Source organism: Psammomys obesus, unplaced genomic scaffold (assembly GCF_907164565.1).
Source record: "Psammomys obesus unplaced genomic scaffold, mPsaObe1.curated_primary_1811, whole genome shotgun sequence".
Taxonomy (NCBI): domain Eukaryota; kingdom Metazoa; phylum Chordata; class Mammalia; order Rodentia; family Muridae; genus Psammomys; species Psammomys obesus.
Window position 1 is genome coordinate 704,171 of NW_026590180.1, and position 11,108 is coordinate 715,278.

At 42.3% G+C, this 11,108-nt stretch overlaps 1 protein-coding gene across 4 annotated transcripts in view; it reads left to right on the forward strand.

Annotated features, from left to right (window-relative positions):
- Positions 1-597: 597 nt before the first annotated feature.
- Positions 598-11,108, forward strand: part of LOC129676297 (zinc finger protein 58-like) — an 18,099-nt gene continuing 7,588 nt past the window's right edge. The window contains exons 1-4 of one of the 4 annotated variants that reach the window (XM_055606643.1): positions 598-679; positions 5,774-6,277; positions 8,242-8,368; positions 8,794-8,889. In XM_055606643.1, the coding sequence (XP_055462618.1) occupies positions 8,335-8,368; positions 8,794-8,889 (130 nt within the window). In that variant the 5' untranslated portion in view covers positions 598-679; positions 5,774-6,277; positions 8,242-8,334. The remainder of the gene's footprint in view (positions 680-5,773; positions 6,278-8,241; positions 8,369-8,793; positions 8,890-11,108) is intronic. The other 3 variants (XM_055606641.1, XM_055606642.1, XM_055606640.1) reach the window with 3 other exon arrangements.

Consider the following 11,108-nt stretch of genomic DNA (forward strand, 5'->3'; position numbering starts at 1 on the left):
ATGTAAACCAGCCTGTCCTGAAAATCACAGAAGTGCCTGCACCTGCTTCTCTGAGTGCTTGGATTAAAGGAGAATATCACCACCACTACACGCTGTGAATCCTGAATTTTAAAATCAGTCTAACAACCTGCTTTTGCTCTCCATCCTCTGTGACAGCTAAGGAAAACTTCATTTTGTGCTAGGCACCCACTAAACTCCTAAAAGATTAGCTCCCAGCCACTTTTCCTCCTCCCCAAAATTGTAAACATCTTGTGAAATGATTAACGCTTGCTCTGGTTTCTGTAAACTAGCTTATTGCCACCTAACTGGGAGTGAAGCAGCTCCTCAAAGAGATGTAAATTCCATGGAAATGAAGTAAATGTGACCTTTGCCTTTTAACTCCCTCCTCCTCCTCTAATCTGGGTCACGAGAACTGAGGGAAGCTGCATCTTACATAAAAATTCGGCTCATTACAACTGGATACAGTTCGTGGTCTCCGTGTTTCCAAACTACAGACATCAGTAGGGGAAAACCAGGACCTGTAGAAATTGCACTCCCTGGCCGCGCACAGACTTGTGGGAAATGTAGTCACCGTGACGTCACAAGTCAGTAGAGTTTGGCTTTTGGTAAGCTTGTGCAGATCTTCCCCAAAGTTGGATCTGGTCCTGCTCGGCTCTACAGGTGGATCTCGGACATGGAGGTTGGTCCAGGGTTCAGTGCAGCCTGAGGGACTGCGCGGGGTGAGGAGGACCGGAGGGAACAGGCAAGGGTGGAATGGAGGCAGGAAGGAGCTGACCTGTAGAAGCTTTGCTGAAGCCAGGGGACATCAGGATTCTGGTCACTGCTGGGGAGAAGGCGCTGTGTTAGAATGTATCTGTCTGCCTTGTCTGCCTGAATCAAGGTGTGCTTCTGGGACAGAGAAGCTGGCTCGGTACTTCAGGAATGGAAAAGTTTGGAAGAACCAGGATCGCTGGGCAATGTGGGTTGCTGAAGGTCTTTGGACTTAGTGCTGGGTCCTAAGTTTCCTCTTGGTTGTGGAAGCATTTGTTCCTTAGTGAGGCCACTCCCACAAGGCTGTTACTGGATTTCGCAGTACATTTCCACGAGGGGAGATCTGGTCCTTCTGTACACAGTTCAAGAATACCGAGAAAGACCACCAAACAAAACTAGCAATTAAAAGATAAAAAGAAATCCAACTAACCAACAAAAACCGCTTTATTTAGAGACAATCTCCTTTGCCAACTTGAGATCTGCTGCACAAGGGAAGCCGGGCTGGAATTTAAGGGGCACAAACCACAGCTGCCTCAGCTTTGGGGACTGTCTGCTACATAAGGCATGTTATGTTTTTCGTTTTCTGAGCAAGCAGCAGTTAAGAGATATTACAGAATAAGAATGCACATCTGCTTAATATTTTAGGATAATTACACAGCAGGGGAAGGGGGACAATTCTGGGATGAACCATGTGGCACTGAGACCAGCTGTCAAGCTTACCAGCCTTAGGCTGAGAGTAAAGTCCTGCTGACTCCCGGGTTTGTTGTTTGTTTTCTTTGTTTTTGTTGTTTTACACGGCAGCTTAGTTGGAAATGAAGCTAGTTTTTAACCGTTGCACATGTAATTATTCTTGTCTTGCTTTGAGTTGACAGAAGTTGCGAGGTTTTCCCGAGTCCGAGTTCTGTAGGGAAGATTGGTGTATATGTTTATCCCACTGTGGAATGAATTGTGGATTTAAGGACAGTTCACTTGGAATAGGCATCCCTCCTTGAAATGGTTTAATTCCTTGATCGAAAGTGGCCTGACACCCATGTGTGCTATGAGGATACTGAGCTGCTTCTCAATGGAGGATTAATTAAAGTCTCCTTGGTAAAACAGAGATAGAACATTTGCCTCAGGGGCTGTAACCTGAGGGCTTGTAGCCTTAGGTGTTTGGAAAATATGGGGTTGTAAAACCGAGCACAAACAACACCAGAGATGCCTAATCTTAAGATTGCAGCCATGCTGCCTATTCAGTTGGCTGACCATTGGCCAAACTCTTTTGTAAAAATGTGCAGTTCTGCTGTTATGGTTTTTGTGAGCGTGCGGTCTGTCCTGATTGGCTAACCTATGGTTGAACCTGGCATCTATATTCCCTGTACGTTCTCTGTGCATTTAGATATCATGACTGCTTCAGTCTTGCCTACCAGAGGGACTGTAAGTATGGCCCTGCCATGAGTAAAATTATCCTTCAACATCTCAGTGTTAACTTCTGGTTTTGAATACCATAACACGTCTACTCCTGTGAGCTGAACCCTCACACGAACAATCCCACAGGGAGGCAGAATAGTGCCATAAAGGGGATCAGCTGGGCTTTGCATTGTCCCAGCAATGTTGACCTTTCAGGCGAGATAAAAAATAATAGAAGCTAACTAGTCACCCTGTTCCATCAGAGTATGATGTTGGAAATGTGGACCCCCTTCAGGGTGGAGACAGGAGCTGCTGTGAGGGCAGATGTGGGCCTAGGGATCGTTAGTACTGGAGGGAGCTTTAAGGCCTGTGGAGGAAACAGCCCTGCAGACCTGACAGGCGGTGTAATTGCACTCTCTCCATTCATAGCCTTGTCTTCCATGCTTCTGTATTTCTCTTCAACCAACTCTGACACTGAGTGTGGCATGCAAGTTTGGTGATGTCCGTGTAGAGGTCTCCTGGAGTGTATCTCCAAGCACTTACACTCCGTCATAGACACTAAAAGATGGACTTGAAGAGCTCTGGCTCACTCAGAGTCCTGTGATTGGCACATTGTAGGCTGCTCACCCTGTCCTTTGTACAGTTTCACCTTTTGCCACTTTTCAGTCAAACCAAGTGTTTGTGAGCTGGAGACTGGCTCATGACAATGAAGTCTACTCTTAGAAATCATGGGCTACAAAACAGCTCACCTTAAATACCAGCATTTTCTGTGTGGTGTGCGACTATAATTAAAACAACAGACAATTGTTGAATAACATTAATATCCTGGAGAAACATGGTAGCATTGTGGTTTACGTTTTCAAGATGAAAAAAGTACACTGCCTTGTCCATCAAAACTGATTTCTTTCTCTTCACAGATGCTCAGCACCATGCTCACTTATGATGTACATACCTATCTGTATTCATGTACTTTACAGTAAACAGACCCATAGGAAAAACAAAACAAAACAAAACAAAACACCAGCCTACTCTGTGGCATATCTGTCACCTCTGCATTTGTGAGGGGGAAACAGGACCCTCTTGTGCTTCCCTGCTTCATAGCAAGTTCCAGGCAGCCAAAGCTACCTGTGTCTGTGTCAGAAAACACTTGAACATAGTTTGTAGATTTGCTAAATACTTTCAGTGGTACATTGCAGGTTTCTTACAGCCAGCACCATGACAGAAATCCATGCAATCAACACTTGGTGATTTAAGAGAATTGTGCTTAAGTTCTTTTGACTCAGTCAACATGTAATTTGTACTTTTCTCACTAACATACTTTAGGTAAGGACATTAAAATTTGAAGATTAGATACTTGTTTGCATTTAGAATGTGAGGACCGATTCTTTTCTTTGAATATTCTTTCCTATTTGCAGGGAATGTATGTTCTCTGTGGATAGTGGTCTGAGCTAGTTCCTATCATGAGCTGATGATACCTTTATCAGGTTTTCACTGAATTTTTCCATTTGGCTCCTTTTCCATTGAATCTGAGATTCCCATGATTTCCCATTTCACTCTGAGCTTCTCGTTGACTGATGCAGCTGTCTGTGGTTCACATTCGTGGCTCTTTCTCTGTTTCTTGGATGCCATCCCAGTCCTTGTTTCCCAGGTTCCACTGTGTTGAATGTGTCTTTACACTCAGTCAGAACAGACCTCCAGCTCTGTATGTGGATAGTGACAAGCATGTCCTCCACTGTGGTTGGCCTGTGGTGATAGTATATGCAAACAGTAAGCCCAGCTTCTAAGGTGGGTTCCCTTCCTCTTCCACAGGGTGGACTCCAGGCTCCATGGTGTCCAGATATTTCTTCCAAAGTCTTTTTCTTGTGTGCTACTGTTTGTGTGCGTGATGATGTGAGAGAAGACGTTCTACTCGTTTCTGCCGGCTCACGGAGGAGCAGTGCTGTGTGAGGTTGCTCTTGGAAAACTCTGGAGGGAAGGTGGCTGGATCAGACATTCAGTTCCTGGAGAGGACGTGTCATGACTCAGAGGTCATAGAGAGCAGATGCCCAATTTATTTGGACAGATTTGAAAAGGAGTCAAATACATAAGCAAGAAGTAAACTTGAGAGGCGCAGGTTTTCATTACTTTCTGGTTTTTGAGTTACAGGTTTGTGTCAGTGAGTCAGTCAGTAATTATTTTCAAATGCAGTGATGTATTTTGGGTCAACAATGTATGTGTGGTTGCCTGGCTAACTCTCAGCAGTGCAGACCTTGTTCTCTTCTTTGCCCTTGTTACATAAAATATGTCAGATAGATGAGAGTGTGAGTCCCAACTGTTTACTGGATACACTCCACCCACTATTTCATTACGGCAAGTCAGGAGCAATGTACTGACACTAAAATCCACAGATACATCTAGACACCTAACAGTCAGAGCAAAGCATGTTGTATTTATCTTGAAAGGAATATTCTAATTAAACATTCCATGTTGCCAACAAAACTTGGCATATAATCTTACGTGTCCTCTTCAGGGTCAGTTCCACACACCGAGTCAGGACAGCCATCTGTGATTACCTACGGCAAAAATGAGTGATTCCTGTGTGCCACACTCATGAGAGTCAAGAGTGGGACAAAGACCTGAGAGGTGTTACTCAGGGAAGTGTGGAGTGTGTTTTCAAAGTGGTATGTTCTGTAATTGATAGACAGGCCAGGTCTGAATGGAGGGCCACTAGTGTTTGGAGTCTGTACAGCTAGAAGCCCTGTCTTTGCATGTAGCCTTGAACTTCCCCACAATCTCCAGGTAGTCAGGTTTGTGTGAATCATGTAAAAAAAAAGATGTCCGGGGGACACTGAGAGGGGATGTAAGAATTGTTATGAGTTCTGCTCTGTCAGTCTGTGGTTGAAGCCTTGTCTCTAGGACCAGTCTTCACTCAAGGAGAGATCAGTCAGGCTCCAAAGATCAAGCTGGTAGTTAGTCTGAGTTTGCGGCAAGTTTTGATGAGTCTCAGTTTGTCCCTCTCAGACTGTACATTGTTTGCATTTCTTGTTCATTAAAAATGACCATTTCCAGTCTCAACTTCCTCTGAACTGTTTGCTCTAATTATGTCAGCTAAAATCCAACTAAATGAGACTGTGGTAGCAGGCCTTCTACCCTCCCCTCCCGTGAACCCCACAGTGAGGAGAGTGGACTGAGACAGCAGGCACTTCCCCATAGGGAACAGCGGTGGCCTGTCCTGGGCAGCGTTAGGGAGTGATCCTGGCAGTCAGTTCTCCATTGGATCTGCTCCAGTTCTCTCAGGAACAATGTTCCCACCTTCCCTCTGCTCTGGGTTCTTGCTGTTCTCCAAGCTGAGCATTTTCACCACAGTCATAGAGTTCATAAGAATGGAAGCATGGAACAGAAGGTTTTCCTTTACTTGTAAGTGTGGAAGAATGTTTTAGTAGCTACAAAGAAGCTTTCGGCAGAGTCTAATTGCTTTTTTCTTGAGCAGTCACTGGATTTTCTATCACTAAGTTTCTTCAGTGTAATATGACTTAGTGATCTGTCATTCTTCATATTGCTGCTTCACTCTGTCTGTTAGATAAAATACATTATTTCGGGTAAATTATTCTTTACCAAGCAGTTTTCCACTATACCAAATGTCTTCTAACTATAGGTATTCCCTCCTCCTAAGGCTGAAAACATCTTGCACTTTAGACCCAAGGCTCAGAGGATTTCAGCTGGATCTGACGTGAAGGTCTCCTGCTGAAGGATGAGGTATCATAGTGATGGAAGGTGCTTTGCAAGCTTCCAAGGGAGAGAAGCGAGAAACAGATCTATTTAGCGATGAACAGTTCTATCTGTGGACCACAACAATGACCAGTGTGGCAAGATCTTCCTCCAGGTGCACCGTGACTCTCACATCTTGGCATAAGCAGCAGCTGTCTAGTCGGACTTCCGTTCTACTCAAAGCAGGTTGACGATGCCTGCCAGCATAGCAGCTGCTCACAGCTGGATGGATGGTGGATCTTAGAGGAGTTCCTGCTACTACCATTGACTAAACCACCGTAATTTCTAAGTGCATTCCAAATACTCTTCCTAAGATCTACAGATAAGTGCAGCTGTCACTGCTTCTTAAAGGTTCTCTTAGAGTGCATTACGGAAGACAAAAGTGATCCAAGTGCGCAGTAGAAGGATCGATCGTGTAGTGGTCTCTCCCAGTGGATACATCTACATCATAATCCCTGTGAACTGGCTCAGGGAATATTTCTGGAGAAGGAGCTGTTGGGTTATATGAGCCAGAAGTTAGGCATGTCTACTGTGAGGTTGTGTCTCATAGAAAGTGAAGGGAGCTGCAGCCATGATACCTGAACAATGTGACTTGCTGGAAGAGAATAAACAAAAACACTAATGTCCATGATCAGCCATCAAAACACACATGTGGACACAATGAACAGATTCAGAAGTGCATATTTAGTTACATCTGTGTGTATATATTCATACAGGTGTGATAATAATTCAAAGGAGTAACAAGTGGGCAATGGGAATGGTTGGAATAAGGAGAAAAAGGGAAATTTTATATAATTATATGTTAAACAATTGTTGAAAAATAAAAGGTATAAAGTAATAGTAGTTGTGTCAGCAAGGTTGAAACTGAGAATTATTTCAGGCATAGAAGGATAAGTACCAGCCAGGTACGGTGATGCATGCCTGTAATCTCAGCACTCAGGGAGGCAGAGGCAGGCGCCTCTGTGAGTTTGAGGCCAGCCTTATATCCAAGCTTTGTCCAGGATAGCGAAGGGTACACAGAGAAACCCTGTCTCAAAAAAAATGGGAGGGGGCACCACTTGATCACATCAGTATCATCGATATGCTACATTCAAAGAATTTTAAGTCACAGAAGTTGGAGATGTAATGATTTTTCCCATCAGAACAGGACATGGGAGGCTGAGCCTGGGGATTTATGCCCTGGAACAGTGTGCTCTGAAGGCAATCAATGCTCACAGTACTGTTGCCCCAATTGCTGGATTTGTTAAGTATTATCTAATGTACATTTCTGAAGGCTGTATAGTGTTAGAGGAGATTAACATGTGAAAAGTGATGGAATGGCTGTGTACAGCTTACTCATAAAATTATTACCAAATTCCCTGTAATATAAAAATCCTTTCTATTTTTCATGAATTACTAAAAAGAAAAACAATATTATTACTTTCATAGAGTATTTAGGGTCTTTACTCAGTAAGATGTGAAAAACAATAGTTCTGAATTATAGAATATTTTGAAAAAATAAAGTAGCTGCATCAGCTCAAGTAGACACTAGTTGCTTTGCTTTATTCCAGTAATCCCTTTATAATTCAGAGCAAAAGCACCTCAGTACAATGAATGAATTCACTAGGAGTCAAAGGAAAGTTGTGACCTTGACAAGACATCCCACCTGCTATCTCAAACTAAAGGAAATAGACTTAGTAGCTTATCGTTGAGAAGGCCAGCCCGAAAGCAATCTTTCTTCTGAGATCTAAAAAACAAAGCAGCCTGGCAGACCAGTGGCTCCCAACATCCCGCCTTCGCTTTCCTTGAAGATGCATGCAGTGTGAGTTCAGTTTGTGTGACCACTTCAGAAAAGTCTGAGGGGTGTTGCTCACCTGTGTCAGAAGCACTTCTAGCTCTCCATTCATTCTGTGCATAATCTGGAACTGCATCCACTAGTACATGACGCATATGTTAGGGTTTCAGGAACTGTCATGTAGACCATGACCCAAGGCAGCTTGAAGAAGGAAAGGTTTTGTTTAGAACTTTGGGTACAGAACACCACTGAGGGAACTCAAGGCAGCAAACTGCAGGCAAGAAGTGGATCAGAGCCACAGAGAAACATTAGTTACTGGCTTCCTCTCCATGGCTTGCTCAGCTTATTTTCTAGTACCTCCTCACTAGGGGTCTGGTGGTTCCACCCACAATGGGCTGGGTTAGGTAATATGAATCACCAATTAGAAAAATAACAATAGGCTTGGCCTACGGGACAGGCTGATGGAGTCTTGCTATTGGCTCTACTGAGATAACTCTAATTTGTGCCAACTTGACCTGAGAAATAGGCAGCAAAATGCCCATTTGTTTAAGTGTGTTATCATTCATTGGTCTTCATTTCAGGAAATCCTATCATTCTGGGATGTGGCCATTGATTTCTCTCCAGAAGAGAGGGGGTGCCTGGATCCTGCTCAGTGGAATTTGTACAGGGACGTGATGTTGGAGAATTACAGCAACCTTGTGTTCCTGGGTGAGGATTGCATCTATAGCGCATTGTTATTTCACCACCAATGTGTACTTTCCTGCTTTTGTACAGTATCTCATTGAGCTTTGCATGTGAGTTGTATATCCTTCATTTATGGAATCTACCAAGATTGCTGTGTTACTAAGAGACATGTGTTGCTTTTCTCTTGGTCTGTGTTGGAAGTATGTTTCCTTTACTCTACTGGGAATCTTAGAAAATAAATGAAAATATTTCACAATTGGATTTTTAATGTTTTCCCTTTTAAATGTAAGTGCCTCTGCAGTATTCTAATACACCTATCAGAAAACATTTAAAGAATTAATTTTTATGATTTTTTTAATTCCATTATCTCTCTTTAATAAGCACTGTACTAGACAGTACAAGCCAGTTCCCTGTACTCAAACACTATTGTTCCTCTTTCCCACAAACAGGTCTTGCTGTCTCTAAGCCATACTTGGTAACATTTCTAGAGCAAAACCAAGGGCCTTCGTGTGTGGAAAGACAAGCAGCAGCCACCGTGCCTCCAGGTGTGTAGGAATAAGGGGGCAGATGACAGATGAGAAGTACAAGTATACAGCAGAAAGCCAGGCTTTATTGTGCACATAGAGACACTATGCTGCTGGGTTTTTTTGTTTGTTTGTTTTTGTTTTTTTCCAGACAGGGTTTCTCTGTGCATCCCTGGCTGTCCTAGAACTCACTCTGTAGACCAGGCTGGTCTTGAACTCACAGATCTACCTGCCTCTGCCTTTTGAGTGCTGGATCCGGCAGATGGAAATTACTTTTAAGGGATTGCCTTCAATGTCTTCTGTTGTTCTGAAAAGGCAGCTTTCAGGCATTTATGATTTTTAAGTGTCTAAGCTTTGTTCTTCCCCTCTGGTGAGCTCTGCTTATAGTTAATGAGCATGAAAAGTTCCTCATTTTGTTAAGTGTACATTATAAAGTAAGATAAAGGAGAATGCCACCCAGTACTGTCATACTAAGTCATTTATTTGCTGGCTGTGAAGAGCAGGCTCACCCAGAAAGAACTCTCCGCCCTGAAGTGAGGCATTGGCCCTGGGCTTTTTGGGGGGTTGGAGAGTAGGGCGTTGCGAGACTTTTAATGACCGCTTCTATTTTTATTTTCTTAGGTGTTATAGGTCTATTTAAATTCTCTATGTGATCTTGCCTGCAACAAGTGGTCCCTATCAAGAAAAGTGATCATTTCTTTTAGATTTTCCAATTTTGTGAAGTACAGATTTTTGAAGTGTGATCTAATGATATTTTGGATTTTCTTGGTGTCGTTGTTATGTCCCCCTTTTTGTCTCTGATTTTGTTAATTTTTGGATATTCTTTCCCTTTTGGTTTGGATAAGGGTTTATCTATCTTGTTGATTTTTCTCAAAGAGCGAATTCTTTGTTTTATTTATTCTTTGTGTCATTCCTTTGTTTCTGTTTTATTGATTTCAGCCTCCAGTTTTATTATTTCCTGCTGTCTGCTTCTCTTGGGTGAGGTTGCTTCTGGAGCTTTCAGGTGTGCTCTTAAGTTGCTAGTATGAGATTTCTCTCCAATATCTTTATATAGGCCCTTACTGCTATGAACCTTCATGTTCTTAGCACTGCTTTCATGAGTCCAATCAGTTTGGTGATGTTGGGCATTCATTTTATTAAATTCTAGGTAGTCCTTAATTTCAATTTTCGTGAGTTTGTAGGCTTTCTGTTGTTATTGAAATCCAACTCTAATCCATGGTAGTCTAATAGGATACAGGAAGTATTTCAATTTTTGTGTATCTGTTGAGACTTGCTTCATGACTGATTCTATGGTCAGATTTGGAAAGGTTTTATAAAACATTGAGAGGGTATATTCTTTTGGGTTTAGGTAACATTCTTTAGGTACATGTGGTTTATATCATCTGTTAAGTCCATTATTTATCTGTTTAGTTTTTGTCTAGATGACATGCCCATTGGTGAGAATGGGGTATTTAAATCTCCCAGTATTAATGTGTGATGGTCGATGTGTGATTTAAGTTTTAGTAATGTTTCTTTTACAAATGTCATTGTCCTTGCATTTGGGACATAGACATTAAGAACTGGGATGTCATCTCAGTGGATTTTTCCCTTCTATGAGTATAAAGTGTCCTTCGTATCTCTTTTGATTTATTTTGATTGTATGTCTATTTTGTAAGATATTTGAACAGCTATGCTATTTATTTTGCTTCTTGGGTACAAGGAAATCTTTTTCCAACCCTTTACTCTGACTTAATGTCTATCTTTGATGTAATCTTAATGTCTATCTTTGAGGTGTGGTTTTTGTATGCTGTAGAAGGATGGATCCTGTTTTTTATCCTTTTTGCTAGCCTGTGTCTCTTTATTGAGCAATTGAGGTTATTGATATTGAGAGATATTAGTGACCAGTGATTGTTAATTCCTGGGTTCTTAGGTGGGGGTGCTGTTGCTTGTGGTGGTGCTGATTGGTGTGTGTGTGTGTGTTTCTGATGCTTCCCTTTTTTGTTTTTGCTGGTGTGAGACGCTTTATTTCCTGTGTTTTCATGCATTTATTTAACCTACTTGGGTTGGGGTTTTTCTTCTAGTATGTTCTGTAAGACTGGATTTGTGAATAGGTATTGCTTAACCTTGACTTTGTCATGAAATATCTTGTTTTCTCCATCGCCGGTGTTTGAAAGTTTTGCTGGGTACAGTAGTCTGGGCTGGCATGTGTGGACTCTTAGAGTCTATAAGATATCTGTCCCCAGCCTTTTGGCTTTTAGAGT